Raw genomic sequence first — 20770 nt, forward strand, 5'->3', positions numbered from 1 at the left:
ATTTGTTTATTGCAAAATAAAAACACATACTCTGTCCTTTGAAATAACAGTTTTTTTAGCAAAAATTTTCTTTGTTCATATATTTTAACTTAAGAGAATAAAAGTTTATTATTTTTAAACATATTCAATTGTTTAAACAATATTTCACAAACAATAATCAAATTAGTTTGATGTTTGTGGAATTAAAATATAAAAATACAACAAAATATAGAGTAAAGGTGTGCTCACTACGGAGAGCAATGGATTGTATCCTCGCTCCGACCCTTGCTCCCTGGTATTTATATTCGTGAATTCTCGCATTTAAAATAATGTATTTATTTTATATAGCGATCGAAACTATATTATCGATCGCTATGTAAAATAAATACATTATTTTAAATACGAGAATTCACGAATATCAATACCAGGGAGCAAGGGTCGGAGCGAGGATACAATCCATTGCTCTCCGTAGTGAGCACAACTTAAGAAAATAATATATTAGATAAAGATTGGAAGAAATTTTGGTGGAAATCAACTTGTGTGAATCGAACACCGCTGTCCTGCGCGTAGCACCAAAAATTAATGTTTATTTAAAAAATTCCTGACGCCGTGGTAGTTAACCGATTGTAATTTTACAAATTGCAAATGAAAGGTACAGTATATTATGCAAAAAAAATTCAACTTGCTATCTGCTTTATTTTCAGTCCTGCAATATTTTGAAAAAATGATTTTTTTTGCGAAAGCTGGATTGCAAAATTTATTTTGCAAAATCTATTGAACCGAACTTAATGAAATTTACAGAATTGTTTTATTATATCATAAAGTTTATATTGGTAAAATATGATGGTCTTAAGTGTAGCATAAATGGTTGAAAAACGTAAAAGACGAATACTTGTTTATTAATGTTTTTTTCGCAATTATTGCTATTTTGCAACAAAGGTGACAATTTTGAAATTTTTTAACCAGTCGTATTTTGTAGGAAATTTAATTACGCTACTTTTATGTCCGTGGAACTTTTCTCGGAAGTCAATACTTTTAAGTTATAATCAAAAAAAGATGAAAAAAATCGAATTATTCCTTCATTTTTTGAAATTTAGATTATTTAAACAATGTTGCCTTTTTGAGTGGGAGGATAACTCAATTGAAGGGCCACGGGAAAGAACGATCAGAGTCACATTTTGCTCATTCTGTACAAATCCAATTTGAAAGTTTTAGTTCGTATATTTTGGTACAGGAAAATGAAATTCAACATTTTTAATTATAACGTACGGTGATCGTTATTGTACAAACGAAACCATGGTTAGGTTCTTTCCACGATAAGTTAAAATATGGTGCCAATATTTAAATTTTGACCAAAAATGGACTCTGATCGTTCTTTCCCGTGGCCCTTCAATTATTATTATATGAGTTACTTCCAAGTAATTTCTGCAAAAAAATTTGAGTCACCTCTCAACGTCTATCTCAAAACAGATGCGCCCTGGACTATCATGGTGAGGCCATTGTCCAGGAGTGGATTCAAACAGGTTGAAGAACAAGATTTCTTCCCTTTCCTATATAATTTTTATGAGGTCATGTAATTCTTCTGCATATTTAATAATTTCTGGATTTAATCAATTTTCTTCCGGACTCTTACCATTTTTTAAATATTTTATTTTATTTTTACTTTCTTCAGACGATTAATTACAGTTATAAAAGTACCATAAACCACAAAAAAGCCATAGAACACTATATCTTGATTTCTAATACACCTCGTTCATCACTTTGACCTTTATTATCATTGCAGTGAGTTTTTTGTTCTTTGTCTACTTAATTTAATTTAAAAATATCGTACTATGTGTATATATACTTATAAATATTGTGTTTCTGGGTAAAAACGAGTATTTTTCTCTTTTACGATTATATTGTTTCGATCGTCTTTTTTCTGTGTCCCCTACCGAAACGGCATGCTTTATTTTTTGCTCACAGCTTATTTGTTTTAAGCGAACTCTTGTTAGAATGCCAATCAATGCCATTCTTTTATTTATTTAATTTGATCTCGTTTTTGAATAATTTTCTTTATACATCACTTTAGAAGGTAAGTATATTTATGTTTATTTATTTTTTTCGTTTCGGTCCCTGAAAAATTGTCTTCTTGATAAAAAATTAACAAAAAATGGTGTTAGAATGATAAATAAACGTAGTATGTGAAATTAGCGAATATATGAATTCTGGTGATTACAAATAATCACTACGATAAGAAAGTATTTGTACAAATTTTGTCTGATATTATATTACTTAAACAAAAATCTCAATTTGAAACCGTACTAGTCTATACAATGATTTTTTTTGTAATGTCTTAGAATTTTTGCATTGTACGTTATTAGTTTTTAGATGTGCTGCCATTCTTTAACTATATTATGTAAGTTCTTTAATTTTTTTCCTTTTTTGGATAGCAGATGTGTCATTAACATTATTTTGATTTTTGAACTTGACTGTTTAGTCCAATGAACGGTCTAATAGTATATTAACAACTTACCGACACGTTACAGGCCAAGTTGGGCCCTGGCCTCTCCCAGCACCCGCCTCAAAACATCACCTTTCTTGACAGCTTTCCTCCCAGGAGCGTCATTTGAAATTTTGATTGGGGGGGGGCAAGCATTATATATACAATACAATATATATATGATGTAATGATGAAAATTGATGTATTTTTTGTAAATTTCAAACATTTTCAGGGTCAGGGGGGGGCAAATGCCCCCCCTGCCCCTATCAAATGACACCCCTGTTTCCTCCAGTTATTCACACCACTCTTATTATTTACCTATTATTCCACTTACCGACATAAACTATTGCCATCCTGGCAGAGAGTATCGCTTCGCCGGTGAATTATTATATATATAACTAGCTGACCCGGCAGACTTCGTACTGCCTTAATAGATAAAAAAAGCTGAACTTTTGTATACAATACACTTAAAATAAACAAAAAGAATTCGTAATTAATAAAAAAAATACACATGATGTTTGAAGTAATAAAGTTTGTAGTGTTAAGATGCATTCTTAAATTTGTTTATTAATATATCTGAAATTATTAAATTTTTTGGTTTAATTAAATAAAATTAAACAATAGTAATACAAATTAAATAAAATTTTATAATTTGCTGCTTGTTCTTTATTGCGCTCAGAATTTGTTTCCTGCTTGCGGTTCGTCAGAAAAGTTCCGTTTAGAGATATTTTTTGAAAATTTCGAAAAGTTAAAAAATTCATATTTTGCCCAATTTGAGTCCCAAAGTTAACTGTTACACTTCTCTTCTATGAAATTTGCCACTCGTTTTGTCGTGTGCTCAGAATTTTTCCAAGACTTACGGTTCGTTATTTCGGAAACCGATTGCGCTAGAGAAAAAATTAAGTACGGTTCTGTTCAGAATTCAGCAAGGAGTGTACCTACTTAATTTCGTACTTTTCACGTCATTATTGTGAGAGTTACGGTGTCATGGGCAAACCCCCTTATGACCTACGGGTATGAAAAATAGATAACATCCTATTCTCCGGCCTGCCAAACACACGTGTAAAATTTCATAAAAATCGGTCAAACCGTTTCGGAGGAATATGGCAACTAACACTGTGATCAGAGCATATTATACATATAGCTGTAAATATTTTGGTGGCTACGAAAATGACTATATAAAACCGTATAAACCTTCCCTGAACTTCCACAAATAATTCAACTTCAAAATTAGCCAAAGCGGTCCAGCCATTCTCGAGTTTTAGCGAGACTAACGAAAAGCAATTGATTTTTATATATAAGATGTAAAAATTTATATGGCTATTAAAAAATAACGGTTGAAGATAGACAAGTGAAAATTTAGAGTGGTCTTTCCCTTCCACATCACACAAAATTAAGAAAAAACAGTTTGACCAAAAAAATAAAAAAAACATATTAGAGGGGCAGCCCCCGTTATGACGTACGGATATGAAAAATAAATAACAACCTATTCTCAGTCTGGTCGAATATACGCGGAAAATTTCATAAAAATCGGTTCAGTCGTTCTCGAGTTATGTGTTGGTAACTAACACGACTTTTTGTTTATGTAGATGTAAAATATTTAAATAGCTATTAAAAAATAACGGTTAGTGATAGAAAAGTGAAAAATTAGGGTTGTATGTATCTTTACGTTCCACATCATATAAAATTAAAAAAAAGAGTTTGTCTGAAGAAATAGAAAAAAATATCAGGGGGGCAACCCCCTTTATGACCTACGGGTATGAAATATAGATAACAACTTACTCCCAGTCCGGTCGAATATACCTGCCAAATTTCATAAAAATCGGTAAAATCGTTTCGGAGGAGTATGGCAACAAACACTAAAGAGAGCATTTTATACATACAGATGTAAAATTTTTGGTGGCTACTAAAATGACTATATTAAACCGTATAAACCTTCCCTGAACTTCCACAAATAATTCAATATCAAAATTAGCCAAATCGGTCCAGCCATTCTCGAGTTTTAGCGAGACTAACGAACAGCAATTGATTACCGCTAAAATGGACCATTTTCTGTATACAGTAAGTTCCACGCTAGTTGACACAAGGGTGCCTATGTAATTGCTAGACGTATGGGCTTATCCGGCCCGTTCTAACATGTGACTTTCATGTTTGCCGTGTCATGTGACTGTCATGTCATTTATGTCATGTATTTTATAACTTTAAGTTGAAGCATTTAGTATTTTGTAGTACGCCAGAAGTATTCCATTTTCTGTGCTGTTGTGTATGATTTCTGTTTGTTCGTTTAGTACCTCTCAGACTCTGACGATCCAGCATCATACGATGAAGAAGGTCCACATATCGAAGGCTTCCACTTTCTTAAATGTGTTCATTATATAAATATGTATTTTTCACATACAGTTATGTCTTGGGTACCGTCCCAGTTTTCATTAAATATGTAGCCCAAACTTTTCTATTACTTAAATGTTCTACTCTCCTTCCTTCTTACTCTCTCCTTTCCACTTCTTTTCTACTCTTGTCGGGCTCACAGTTTAAAAATTCTTGTAAGTCTTCCAGTGTGTTCCTTAGACGTACAATACCATTTGCGTACTTAATGTTATTTATAACTGTACCGCTAAGAGTAATACTTCGCCTCCGTTCTAAAATTTCTTCCAGAGTACAAGTTGAAAAAGAGAGGTTACAGCACGTAGCCTCGTGGGACTCCATGCATGACTTGTAACTTCTACATTTCTTGTCTGTTGTTACCTTCACTTTCTGATGCCATTACGTGTTTATAACTACTCTTATGTTTCGTTTTCTTAATATTAAAATAAGTTTTCTGAGGTGGACGGTATCAAAACTCTTCCCGCATTAAATCAAATATTTTGTTTTCTCTTAGTATTTCTATCGGGACACATCCCGACATCTCTATCAACACCTGCATCCTTAACAAAGCCTTAATGTTCTAAATACTTATTTATTATTATGTGCTATTAGTTTTCAATCTAATAGCACATAAAACAATACCAAAAAATGTTCCACATCCTACCAGACTGAAAACAATGGGAACCTTCTCTGGTAACACCTACAAGGCTTCTACAATTTGCAAGCCATAACGGATGCTGAGACTAAGGAACATGAGGGAATTTTACAATTTATAATTCACGTCCCATCTGCTCAGCGCGGTAAAGTTCCAACGAGAATAGTTCCCTTCGTACTCCAATCAGAGTAAACATGTAAATCCAAAATGAATAACCATTTTCAATTTCATTGCAACACGAAACTACAGCCGCATCATTATTCCAGTTCAATCAGAGAGTACAGCAAGCACCTCTACCGGTTTCGAAACTTATTAGTCTCTCATCAGGAGGCACATATGCTGCTCTCTGAGACAACTAGGGAACAATATTTTTGGTGTTGTTTTATGTGCTATTAGATTGAAAACTTAGTCTTTTGCTAGCAGTTGCCGTCAGGGCATCCCTGCCATTTCGTTCGTTGCAATCCGTGACTGCATGGGGAACCCTATTTTACGAGTGACCGTAGTTCAAAGCTAAAAATTTTCGAATCTTTGGGCATTTTAACACTTTGTTAGATTAAATTGAACACCATCACTACAGCATTGAGTGACTGTTCTTTTAGAAGTAATTTTAACAGTGCAGAATTGTATATATAACCATCCTGTAAAATTATTTCTATATACAATCATGGAATAGTATAATGACACATCCACTATCCAGTGATATTAACTATAAATACTTAAAAAAAATTATATTATACACAATCAAAAGACTAATTGGGTATCCGTAGAGATATTCTTTATCAGAAACTATAAATACGGAACATATTATATTAAGGAATTTGATTTAAATTAAAATGATATATTATACAGAGCTTATCGAATAAATCCGTAATATATTTATCTAAAGTTTACTTTTAAACACCAAAAATTCAACGAATATATAATAAAAATGATCAATATTATTTATTTAAAGCAAATTTTTATCTTACAAAGCCGTATAATGTCAAAGCCTCTTTTTTGAGGTATGTAATTTTTGTTTTTTTTATTTGATTAACTCTGTATAATTATCAAACACAATAAGGAGGATATTTCACATGCCTTTATTTTTGCGAAACATAACTTAAATATATAAATTATATCCTATAAAAAAGTATATATAAATCGTTTCTACTACAGTTGGAATCATGCCGAAGAATTTTTCATCATTAATTAAAAAAAATGTACATTGTAGGAAAAGGGTTTATTTGTTTTGATAGACATTTACACTCTGCAACCCTAAATATGTTTTGCGTGTACTCTAAGGGTATGAACATGCCGAAGTTACATGGATGTGCGCGGTGTAGATCGCGGTCGCTACGTCGATGTCAAAACAAACCTTCATTTTCTATGTACATACAGCGATGTCGATGCCAAAACAAAATAGTTTGTTTTACATCGCGATCGAGCTGCTGATCGCGTGGTAAATTTAAGTTTATTGGTGGTTTTTAAACCACGTGACATTGCTCGGAGATACGGCTGGTGAATTTATTCATTTCTTGTTGTAATCAGGTTGCGACAAGTTTTGATTATATGGAAACCGCAAAGAAAACTGAAAGGAAGGTATCTTCGGTATGTTCTGCCCGTCATCGATGTAAACCTCGACCGCGATCGCGACCTACACCACGCTCATCCATGTCTCTTCGGCATGTTTGTACACTTATATATGTTTGTGTTTCATTGCAGTTTTCCTGACTGGTTTTTAGTAGTTTCTCTTTATCTTTGTAACTATAACCTCTAATATAATCCAAGTTCGTAGTTTCTGGACGGCTGAGGAGTTATTCTTTGTTTCTTCTTAGTTCACACTTGTTTCACCTGTCATTCAATTGTGCCTTGTTTGGCCTTCAGTCCTAAGGTAATTCCACTGGCCCTCAATTGGCAATATCTGCACTATGCAATCTCTATGTGTCGTTTTATTTCGAGACTGCGGTCCCATTGTTCATTTAGTTCACATCCCAAATAATTGTATCTGGGTACTTTCTCTAAAGCTTTTCCTTTAACGTAGAGTGATCAAAGCCATTCCATACGTCTCGCAGTACTGCGTAGTGCGATCAACCAAAATTTGCAGCCCTTCACTGCTGTCCACAAGGAGTATTGTATCGTCTGCATATCTGAGATTATTCACTAATATTCCTTTAATTGATATGCCTGCATTAGTGCCTCTTTAAACATTTCTTCTGAGCATATATTAAAAAGTAGAAGGGTAGTACACATCCTTGTTGTACTCCTCTTCTTATTGGAATCGCTTTAGACTTTTGTTGGTCTACTCGAATTATGACTTTCTGATATCTGTATAAATTTGTAATGATTCCCACATCCTGATCATCTATTTCTGTGTTCCGTAATATGTTTGCAAGCCTTCTATGTTGTAATTTGTCGAAGGCTTTCTCAAAGTCAACCAGTCATATGAATATGTCCCAGTTGACATCTCGGCACCGTTCTATGAGTGATTTTATGGTAAACAAGTAATTGGACTTCGTAAGTCCTAGGTTTTCACCCAAAGTAATCGAAAGTAAAACTGGAAGTCGATTTTTGAACTCTTCGTGTAACTTGTGTCGATTAATATACGATTTTACTAATTTTGAGTCATTTTTACTAAACATTGGGTCATCATTGCTTAAACAGAAATGACTTCAAAACCGGAACTAAAGATTTAAACTCAACTTTTCAATACTATAATGGCACTTCTGGTTAGAACTTTTTAACCGGAAATGATATAAAAACCAAAATTTTACATTTGTTCTTATTTTGCTAAGGCACGTCGAATGATATATCGCTTATACTATTTCGGTGACTTTAAAAGAGTACTTACGATTGCAGCTCTAAAACCGGAAGTCCGATGTCAAATTTCTCATCTTTATACCATCCTTGGGTTATAAGCTTTCATTCGACACCTCATTTGTCATTCTACCTGGTATAATGACGGATGAGTTGTGTTCACAGACAGACAGACGGACGTGGATAACTCAAAGTTTTCACATTTTTTCAAAATTGGGTGAAAACAATAATGCCTTTCTAGTGCCAAAGCCTTTTCTAAATCCCAGTTGGTTTCCTGTTATACTATCGTATAGTTTTTTGTCGACACGTTCACGGATAACTCGCAAGAATAGTTTTAAAACATGCTTCATCAAACTAATCGTTCTATATTCCTCACATTTCATTGCATTGGGTTTTTTGAGTGTTGGGATGAACTCATATATTAGCCATTCTTTGGGAATTTTCCCGGTAGGTATAGTAAATTTCGTTGAATAATTCTACTAGTATGTATATCCATGTGGTTCTCTGTTAGTAATCTTAAAATTTCTGTAGGTATTTCATCCAGTCCCATGTTTTTATAATTTTTTATACGTTTTGTGATATATATTTAATTTAACATCTATCATGTTTTTCTTAAAGTTACTAATGAAAAAATTCTCCGCCCATTCCAACTGAAGTAGAGACACGATATAAAAGAGATTCTTAACATCTAAAAGAAATATTAAAATGAAATATCCCGTGTAAACGTTGGCTTCCATGACTTAATACTTTTCTTCACAGTAATCTAGTGTAAATGCCTTCGTGATATATATAGGTATATTTTTATGATACTCGGTATGTACTTACGTATAAGCGAATGGACTGATCGAGTGGCAGCATTAATCCCTTATACTAGCTGAAAGATTATTTAGAAGATATATTGAATACAAATTACAGGCAAAACCTTGACCTCAACCAACCGAAGGTTTTTACTTCCATGTAAGTTTTATATATTGAATATTTACAAACACTAGAAAATTATTAAAAGATAAAATTGAGCGACAGTTTATATTTCCTTTCGATCCAGAGGATATCCACCATACATAGACAGCTGTTTCTGTCTCTAGACATCTTCACTAGGGCTACGTAAACACCTCTGAACCAAGACGAAAATAAACTGCGTATTTAGCGCAATTTCATAAATAATTAAAATGGGCATGATTCTATCATGCCCATTTTACGAGTTTCACAACTACATTTTTCTTCTTCCCTGTGCCGATATGTTCCAAATTATTTCCATTATCACTGAAGCTTAAACTTCTTGTGTTTGCTGCCATTGCTGCTTTCTACACCCAGTCTGTATATACGAATTCTGAAAATATCATTGAGAGAACAGGTCACAAACAAGGAGATTCTAAGAAAGATGAGTTAAGAAATAGAAATCTTAAATACAATTAAAACAATACAATTCTTGTATACAACTTGATCCAATTGATTAAGCAGGGAAAGATTCAAGGAAAAAGAAACATCGGAAGACGGAAAATATCGTGACTGCGCAACCTGAGAGAATGGTATGGATGTACATCAAATGAACTTTTCAGAGCAGCTGTCTCTGAAGCCTGAATAACTATAATGATTGCCGACCTATAAGAAGACACCCAGTCTAGAATTTTTGTACCATGTACAAGTTTTTACAGATTTTTTGCTTGATGTGTCCTCTGGGTTGCCCATATAGTTTATGGCTTTTGCGGTCCAGCGCCTCGAAATCGCGTAATACATGTTTTGTTTGGATGGTTCCTTACCGCAAAGTCTGCAGTTAAGGTCGCCATTGTAAATTGAAAGAGACTGTATGACGTACACACTTCTAAAATATAGATCAAACTGGCAACAGGTGTATGTTCTCAAAAAACTGATAGTGTGTAAAACTATTTATTAAAATCAGCAAGTACTTTCGGCATATCACATTCCATCATCAGAGCTTCGTCTTATAGGTCAGAAATGACTTATAGGAGAGTAATTGTCGACATACAACATATTAAAAATTATTAGATACTGGGCTAAGCCTCTGATCTAGGGTGAAAAAGTGAAAACCCTTTCAAATATTAAAATTTCGCATTGATGTGATTAAAGAACAATATGGCTATCACATGGTACTGGAAACAGCTGTTATACTGAACAGCGTTCAGTTAAGGAAGTCCAGTGACTGCACTAATAATATTTTCTTTCTCTCATACAAATAACATTGTATAATCACTGCATTCAATATATCTTTTAAATAATCGTTCATGGCCTAGCTCGAGCAATATACCTGACAGAACGCTTAATGGTTTAGGTGGTTAACCTGTGAATTATTTCCTAGTTTTAAACAAAACTTTTTGCCAGTGATAGACATTATTTTTTGATCTGATACATTCTAATTTTTCATAGAACCGCACTCACCTCATAGAAACAATACAAACTAGTTCTCGCATGAATGTTTTGTCTCAAACGCGTACGTTTATAATTCAATTTTATAAAATCTCTCTCTGTTTATGTATATATTTTTAGCGGCCAAACCAGATTTCAGGACAAACGTAATTGAAAAAATGACAGACGTTATTAAAATGATAATGCATGGACAATTGGTAATACAAACAATCATATAACAAATAATAAGTGTTTTTTTATATAAAAGCAATAATTATACCCCAATTATAAAAATTATTATTTATTTTTCCATGAAGTGGTTTGGTGACACCGAATTGCGGAGTATCATTGCCTGCTTGCACTTGCATCTGTTTGTGGAACAGTTTTTGTTGCAGCTGCACTTGACAAAACCTTGTCCCAATCCAACTGAATCTCTCGTAGCTGCAACCCTTAACGATATTTCAGAGCCTTGAATTACATCTGCTACATCCAAAAAATTTTGACGATAAATATCGGATTCTGATCTGAAAAAAAAAATTAAAAAGTATTAGAGACGTTAATACCCCAAAAAGTAAGAAAAAATAAAACCCACAATATAGTCTCAATGTTTGGTGCCAACTTTGTAAAAACCTTAGTCATTTGTCTGAAGAATAATTCCAATGATGTTTCCGAGATCACCTTGACGATTTGTTTAAGACGATTTGATCTTTTCCTTATTTGGCACGGCAAGTGTGATCCCTAATTTTCGGTTTAACAACATCATTATCATATTATGTTTTTGGACATATCGGTTCGTGTAGGATATTATTTTATAGATTTGTGTATTTGTGATAGTTTAATAATCCAGATTAGGAAGTTATCTCAGTTGCAACAGTGACAGAGGTCGTCTTTCTACTCGTTTCCTCTAAATTTTTATTTATGGACTCCGAACAGACATATTTTCATTTATCCTCAAATAAAAATTTCATTCCTAATCTCTGTAGATTTTGTGTATTTGTTAATGTTGTTTAACAATTGGCGCCCAACGTGGAGCCTTAACTCACGACCCTAAGACTCCTAACCTTACAGTATGGTAAACTCCTAGTTTTGAAAGACTGACAAGCCGCCAGACTGAGATCCAGTAACGTTACGCTATCATTAACATGTACCGACAGCAACAACGCTTGATTCAACTCTCCTTTCAGAGCTGTGGGGATCGAGAAACACGTTTAGACCGCTACGTTTTATGTCTAGCTAGATTATGTGACGTCACCGGATCTCAGTCTGGTGGATTATAGTCTTACTCTAAAATAATTTTTGATTTGTTTTTGTGTTAACACTAATTTTTCCTATAAGATTTAATTATAGGAATCTGCAGATTATTTGCACAATGCTGCATATCATCGCCTGTAGGTAGTAGCACAAGACTTTCGCAGAGGATATATTAGTTTGTTCTTAATTCTGGCCTGGATTTTGTTTCTGATGTATATGTTGTCAATTGTGTATGGGATTTGATGGTGCATTTTGCTTATATAGAAGGTGATTTACGTCTTTAAGTTTTCACAGAAGTATGGAGAATGATCAGAGGGCAAAGAAATGAGATGAACGAATTAATACAAGCCAAACACATTCAGAAGGAAACATGGCAGACTACTTCCGATCTCTATTTGCTAAAGACGACGATAATGAACCACCAACACCTGAAGTTACGACAAACTAAGAAATAAACATCGAGGAGGGAGAGGTAAAGGAAGCATTAAGAAAATTAAAAAATAGAAAATCTCCAGGAGAGGACAGAATATCGAACGAACTCCTAAAGTACGGAGGACAAGATTTAACTAAACAACTATTAAAACTAATACAAAAAATAATAGAACAAAACATAATACCACAAGAATGGAGATCAAGCATCATAATACCTCTCTTCAAAAAAGGAGACAAATCGGATCCGGAGAATTACAGAGGAATTAACTTATTAAACACAACATTAAAATTAACAACCAAAGTGATAACAAACAAATTGAATGAAATTATAACAGCAGAAGAACAACAAGGTTTTAGGTCGGGAAGGTTATAATGAGGTAAGTTCAAGAGAAATCGTTGGAATACAACAAACCGGCATATTTATGTTTCGTGGACCTTAAGAAAGCATTTGACAGGGTCACATTAAAGGACGTTATCCATTTGTTATACTCGAGAGAGGTACCTCTAGGAATAATTAAAATGATCGAAAACATCTACCAGAATAACACAATAAAAGTAAAAGTGGAAGATGAACTAACTGACTCAATTGAAGCCGGCAATTCCTTGAGTCCTTTATTGTTCAACCTGATCATGGACGAAATAATAAAAAAAGTAAGAACTAGAAAAGGATACCAAATGGGAGAAAAACAACTTAAAATAATCTGCTATGCGGACGATGCAATACTAATCTCTCAAAGTGAAGATGTTTTACAACGTATGCTGCACCAATTCAACATAATCGCCAGAAAATTTAACATGTTAATTTCCTCAACAGCGACAAAATGCATGGTTATAACAGCAGATCCAATAAGATGTAAATTGGAGCTGGAAGGTCAGATAATAGAACAAGTGATGGAGTTTAAATACCTAGGCATCACACTATCTAGCTACGGAAGGTGCGAAACATGTGGAAGATCAAGTGAATAGAGCAAACAGAGCCGCAGGTTGCCTGAATGACATATAATGGAGAAATAAAAATATCGTAAAAGAAATGAAACGCAGAATTTACAAAACAGTCATCAGACCAAAAATGACATACGGAGCAGAAACACGATCCGACACAGAGAGAACGAGAAGATTGCTCGAAACAGCGGAGATGAAAACCCTTCGAAAAATCGATGGTAAGACTCTATGGGACAGGGTTAGAAGTACAGATATACGACGGAGATGCAAGGTGGATAACATTAATAACTGGGTAAGAAACAGAAGAATAGAATGGAATGACCACATAAGCCGAATGACAACAAATAGGGTAGTCAGGAAGACGATCGGTGGGAAAACCACGAAAACGATGGAAGGACAACTTACTAGAGGCACATTGAAAAAACAGACAGTCATGTCTATACAAAAAGAGGAAGAAGAGAAGAAGTTTTCACGGTCAAATACCTTTTGTAGATCAATAAAGCAATAGTAGGCCGGTACGTTATATGAATGATTTTCCATGATTTCGCATTCTTGAACAAACTTTTATAGTGTTCCGTGTTGTTCATTGTTCAATTTCGATGGAAATTGAAACTATTTTCTTGTGGGATTTTTATATTAACTATTATATTTAATAGGATTAAACCATATTAATTAAAAACCGTTAATATTTGACATTTCGAGATTCCAAACTCCATTTTCATGGTGACATTTTTTATTACGATTTTTGTGGCCAATGCGCTCACAAATAAAAAACAAGAAAGTCACATGATATGTGACTAAAAACTTTTACATAAAGGCTAAATCCCCAAAACGTGGTGGAACTTTCAGGGGATTTTAAGAGACATAAGTGTATAGTTTGTAAAGAGTATGCGAACTGAATTTATTTTATAGCAACACGGTTATTTTTACCAGAAAATTGGTCCCAATAAAGTTTTATTTTTGATATTATGTTAATTTTATTAAAAATAAAACTTTCGCTTGTCTTAAGCAGATGTCGCCACGACATCCATGCCATCATGTTATTTCGTTGTGAACCGATACTAGCAGCCCGATTTTTAGTTTATTCAGAGATAATCATATATATGTACTCTCTCATGATTACCTAATAAGGTTTAAAACCGGCTAGGGTGCTTATGATGCTCTCTGAACGAACTGAAAAATAAGACGGCTCTTGTTTCGTTTTATAACGAAATGATTATTTATTTATATTAGTTTTACTCCTAACTTAGTATGCGGGGCCATTTTTCGTTGGAATTTTACCGCGCTGTACAGGCGAGAAGTGAGATGCAACTTTTAGATCTCCCTCAGTCTTCTTTGCTCCGGCAATTCGTTGGTTTGCAAATTTTAGAAACCAAGAAGGTGTTACCAGAAAATTAGTCCCAATAAAGTTTTATTTTTGATATTATTTTAATTTGATTAAAAATAAAACTGTGGCTTTACTAATTTGTGTTTAAAATACAAGATAATTGAGTAAATTATATAGTAACTTCCTGATAAGTACACAGAGGCAAAACTGTTATGTGAGAACTATCAAATAGTAAAGATAATACCACATAGGTGCCAGAAATCTAATCTTTTTAAAAAATAACAATCGTAACGTATAATTAAACAGAGATTATAGAAAAAATGTTCTTATAACCAAACATTATTATATATTTTCTGTAATCTCCGTATTCTATAAGACTTTAGCTAAGATAATAGTTTAGATAAATTTTTGTCTGATTTTACTGTGTTATTTTTACATTTTTTTTTAACTTTTGAACAATTTAAGTTATTTTTTTAGTTGTTAGTATTATGTATTGTAATGTTAGTGTAGGTTCCCTATTATTTTTTATTGTAATTACCATATACATTTTTGTCTTACATTGTGTGTACGTTTGATTTTTTTATTACGACACTTTGTTTTCAGCAGCTCCTTAGTTCCTTTAACTTTGTCCCTTGTAAAGTATATTATGTGTAAAAGTGCCATTTACAATATATTTTTCTAGTTAAATAGAGCGCTTATGTCTTGTGACTTAGACACTATATACAGTATTCAGTCGTAAATATACAAGTATTATACAAAAACCAGTGTTTTTTTTTCATTTACTTTTTTAACTTTCTCCCCCATTGAAGAACTAACTGATGTGAAGAGCTTCCTAATACGGATAAGAACTTAAAAATCAGTATGGAGAAACTTCGATAAGAATGAATTTTTTTTTATTATGACACTTTGTTTTCAGCTTTAGACCAGAATCCTCCAGCATAGACTACATTAATACTGTGAGGGTGTATAAATTTCTACAGTGTACAAATATTCTAAATATTTCCAACCTTGAGCCTGTCCCTTCAAACCAGTTTTTTCCATACTCTGAACTATCCTTTCAGCAATCAACGCCAAAATAAAACAATAAAACCAGTAGTCTTTTAGCAACCTTCGTCAAGAGAAGACCGAAAGTCAAGAGCTTGTGAAAATGCAGTTTTTAGTCTATTTATTAACGCATCTAACCACAAATTAGTGTCAGTAGCCAAAGTAACTTGGCTGTGAGTGAATAGTGCTCAATGTTCAATCAATCAAAGCTGTTACTGTAAGTAAAAATATCCTACATATTATTCAATCATCTAACTTCAAATAAATCAAACGTCGCGGTGTTGCCATTGCCTCAAAACGGTTTACTGTTCCAACAGGTTATACCCTACGCTGTATAAACTCTCTCTTACCATTAAACTTCTAATTTAACCATTTATCTGCTATCTATCACTTATTTATTTGTTCATTTAATTTTTCAATAAACATACTTTTTTGGTTCTATAAACGATATTGTGTTTAACAACTTATTTACCATCCCTATCCCTTGTAAAAGGAAATCCTTTTCAGGTGCTGGATTACCAGCTGGTCCTTCGAAAAAGAAGAATGCTCAAAACCCGTGTGCGAAAACAAACATCGAACCAGCCGAGTTCGCTACGGCGAACTTCTTAATCGCACAGAGGGTAATAATGAAACAATCGGTTGAATGGAACGCACCCCTATACATGGTTTTTGTTGATTTCGAACGTGCCTTTAAATGCTTATTTCTTGCTGCTATATGGAAAATTTTAGAGCTAAGAAACATCCCGCATAACATAATTTCCATTATAAAGTTACTGTACACTGAGGTGAAAACTAAGTATCTTGGAAGTGTCATAACAGAAAACAGAGGTACAGAAGAAGATATTCGTATGAGGATACGAAAAGCTCAACAAGTATTCAGCATGCTCAACCCTATTTGAAGTCTGGCGAGTATACTACAAGGACAAAGATCCGAATATTCCAGTCAAATGTCATGTCGGTTCTACTCTACGGATGTGAAATCTGGAAAGTGACAAATCCCTTACAGACAAACTGCAGGTCTTTGTTAACAAGTGTACGAAGAATTGAGGGGGTTAGAAGTAGAAGGGTTTAAGTGCACTTTTAAAACCTTACTCTAAGTACAGATTCGCATACTTAAATCGTATTAGAGCTTGGTGGTAAAACGATTTAAGCATATTTCGCCCTACAGTCGCCATCTATCGCCAATACATTTAGTTCACTGAAAACAATTGCAGTTTGCTATGGTAGGAAACAGGTTTAACCATGCGCTTGAACCGTTTTACCACAAAACTATTTTTAGTACTCTGCAAAAACAAATATGTGGTAATAAACGGGTTTAAGTGCGCTTGAACCATTTTACCACAAAACTATTTTTAGTATTCTATAATGTGGAAACACATGTTAATACAGGATTAATTTCAAGTAAATAAATATTAGATTTGTGACCAATTATAAGAATAATTAAGTATTATGCAACGTGCCAGTTGTAGTTACACTGTGGATAACAGCTGGGACAAAAATGATTAGTAATATGTAGTTAATATCTGCACTTGAACCGTTTTACCAATAACATTTATCAACACCATGTACCGATTCAAGTACATTTTTTTAATAATTGAAAAAAAGGAAAAATATATTAAGAGTAATAATACACCCTTATATTTTTATCTTTTATAGTACAATGTACACTAGACATATTTTAGTTTAATGACTTCTAGAATTTATAAAACTCAAACAACTCTGAAGCTGATTATCTAAGAACTATCAAAACTGAACTTAAACCCTTTTACGTCTGGCACCCTCAATTGTTCGTATTTTCTTGCCAAACATCATCAAAAACGAAGATCTACTACACCTGACCCAACAAAAGAGGTTAGAAAATGAAAAGTCCAGAAAATAGGGTTGGAGCGGTCACACATTCCAAAAAAAAATAGTTCGAGTATTGCAAAGACTGTCCTAGAGTGAAATCCCAAAGGAAAAAAAAGAAGTCGACCAGCACAAACTTCAAGAAGATCGATCATGGACGAGATAAGAGGTCAAGGAAAGTCTTGGAATGAGGTGAAGACCTTAGCGCAAAATAGAACTCGATGGAGCGTTTTCACTGAAGCTTCATGCTCCACTTAGGAGTTCAAGAACATATATTATTTTCAGCAGCTCCTTAGTTCTTTTAACTTTGTCCCTTGTAAAGTATATTATGTGTAAAAGTGCAAGTATTATACAAAAACTAGTGTTTTTTTTTTCATTTACTTTTGTAGCACTTTCTCCTGCATTGAAGAACTGATTGCAAGAGTTTCAGGCTAATACTGATGATAATGGTAAACAATCTTCTTCTTGTGATGCTGTCTCCTTTAGTGGAGGTTAGCGACTACACTGGCAAATCTGGTCTCTGTCCAGTACCGGTTTATCCACTGGGCGCTTGGGGCGGGGGCCCAAAGCCCGAAGGGGCCCGTTCCTTTGAATTATAAAAAAATAAAGACGCTAAATAATCTACATATTCTCCGAAAAAAATCTCATACGCAGATTCGCCAATACACTGCAAATTCCTATGTTCTATTGTTACATCTCTTCACGCCTATACACAGTGGCGTAGCCTAGCCCCACAGGGGCCCCGTGTCAGTGTTTGTGGCGGAGCCCTTTTCCAAAAACTAACAGAAAGTTTTCAGATTTAGCTATGTCTCGAATTGTATCCAAAATAATCTAATAAACAGAGTTTTTTTAGTTTCTAATAATTTCATTTTGAATTGTGGGGCTTAAATAATAGGGGGCTCCCTTTTCGGCTTTAAAATAAGTTCTTTTAAAATAGTTAAACGAAAGACAAAAATAGATATACATTAAACAAATTAAACCATAACCATTTTCAAGAAGAATTATTTCATGAGAAAAACTTACTTGAAAAACTTTCTTATTACTTGAGAAAAACTAATGAAAAGTCTTATTTTACCACACAAAGCACGTAAACAATAAATGAAAAACTTCTTATGGATATTGTTTGGAGTCGTAAGCATTAAGTCTTTAAGCTCCTCTCAATTTTGTGACGTCAGACTTAGGCTGTCGGAAATGAAAACGTGTTTTTAAGACGTATTTTAACGCCATTAATCTTACGTATTTAAAATCACCTACAAAAGATGTTTATACGACGTAATCTTCAAACACGTGTATATATTCAGCCAAAAACTGACGTTTCCTCAACGTTCTTGACGTCACTTGGTTGCGTGGGTATCAGGTGCGTAGTAGCACAGTTGCTGCTGGTTTAACCTTGTACATTCGGTTTAATATGTGGCCTCTTGAAGCTGTTATGGAACTACTAAGATCATTCAAAGATTTGATAATTTATTTGACCTATTCAATTCGTCTAATCTAATATTTCTAACTCGTAAGTCCTACGATAGGGCTTTTAGTAATTCTGGTTACCAGAAAGATTTTTCATTGAGCCAGTCCGGTCGTAACTTTTCGCCTCAGATGACAGGATGGCTGCCTCTCCAAAACGAGACTTCAAAGGCGCTGACGAGAGTGTCACTACTGGTGATACAATTATATTAATTGAAATATTTCTTGCGTTTGTTATATCCACTAATAACCCTGCGCGGTTGATGTGGTTTTGTGTTTAAATAAAAAAAGAAAGAAATATTTTAAATGTATTTGTATAATCTACAAAATTATTCATTGATAACAAGTTGCACGTTTTCATTTTTACCAAGGTAATGTGATAAAATATATTAATAACCGAGTAACATATTTGTTAAAATTCTTTTAAACGGTATGTTTGTGTTGGTGTTTCTTATTTTTCTAAGTAAGTTATTAAATACAAAATAATCGAATCCTTTGTATTATATAGTCTATCGTTTAATGAAGCAAACATTAACACTGACCATGTAATACCCGTTAATACTATTTTAGTGCAGTCACTGAAGGTGGATATGAGCTACTACCTCCGATTTCGTTGAACCTTCATCGATTTGCATAAAAATTGGTGAGTAGTTAGAAGATACATCAAGAAACAAAAGTGACATGGTGCCAACTTGCGCTTTTGTCCACCCTGGGGGTGGATACCAACCCCTCTCGAGGGTGAAAATTATTTTATTAAAAATAAACCAGATATACACCAAAAAATATACATTCAATTAACTATAACTCACTTTTAATTAATATTAAATGGTTTTTCAAGTAAGGAATTTATTTAATTTTATATTAGCTTAATTTTTTTTTTGTTTTTGAGTTTGAGTAATTTTTGAGTTATTTATGAAAAACCGCTTTCTTTTTTTTCACGAAATATTAAAATCTTTGATCTTTATCTCATAAAGTATTGATTTCCATATGACAAATTTCGCTTAGAATTCGTTGCTCTATCGATTTATGGGGATATTTTTAATAAAATAATTTTCGCCCCCCAGAAGGGATGGATCCACCCCCAGGGTAAAAGCGCAAATTGGCACTGTGTCAATTTTGTTTCTTGAGGTATCCTCTAAATACTCACCTATTTTTATGAAAATCAATGGAGGTTCATAAAATCGGAGATGAAAACCTTCCAGTGACTGCACTAGTTATGGAGACCGGCATGACTTTTTAAATCAACTGTCCACTTCAATTTTAATATTCTTATGGTCTTTTGATTTACAGGGTCTCTAGTGTAACATCGTTGTATTCCGTTTTACTTTTACATCTTTTTGTTTATGACCTGTAAATGTATATTTTATCTGTTGCCTTTTCTAGGATATCTTTCGCTTTATAGACTACTCTAAGAAATTAAGGCACCACCTTAAAAATTGGTCATTTTTGATGTCTCGAATTTCCTAAACCTGTTGTCCGATTTAAGTGATTTTTTTAATATGTTATACGCTCTGAGCTTCGCTGGTGTCGTTCCTAGCGGATTACTAATGCAACTTTCACCGGTAATTTTTAAATTTATTATTTAATTGTTATCGCTTAATATTTTTTAAAGATTTTGCTAATAATTTTAACGTTCTCTTAATGAAATATTAATTTCTTACTTCGGATACTTTCACAATTATCGTGTAGATGGCGCTTAGATTAATTTATAATTACATATTACGAAGTATTAAAAAAACTTAAATTCAGTATTTAAAACGTAAGTATATTTAAGGTAAAAATATACACCACAGCTTTGACCAACTAATATTATTTCCTATTAATGTTTTTA

General features: G+C 33.5%; 1 protein-coding gene across 1 annotated transcript in view; it reads left to right on the forward strand.

Moving 5' to 3' along the window:
• The first annotated feature begins 19289 nt into the window (after nucleotides 1–19289).
• The window catches only part of LOC114326839 (trypsin-2-like), a 34474-nt gene continuing 32993 nt past the window's right edge, over nucleotides 19290–20770 (forward strand). Inside the window, exon 1 of the mRNA XM_028275300.2 lies at nucleotides 19290–19402. Within this exon, the coding sequence (XP_028131101.1) occupies nucleotides 19372–19402 (31 nt within the window). The 5' untranslated portion in view covers nucleotides 19290–19371. The remainder of the gene's footprint in view (nucleotides 19403–20770) is intronic.

Source organism: Diabrotica virgifera, chromosome 3, assembly GCF_917563875.1.
Source record: "Diabrotica virgifera virgifera chromosome 3, PGI_DIABVI_V3a".
Classification (NCBI taxonomy): domain Eukaryota; kingdom Metazoa; phylum Arthropoda; class Insecta; order Coleoptera; family Chrysomelidae; genus Diabrotica; species Diabrotica virgifera.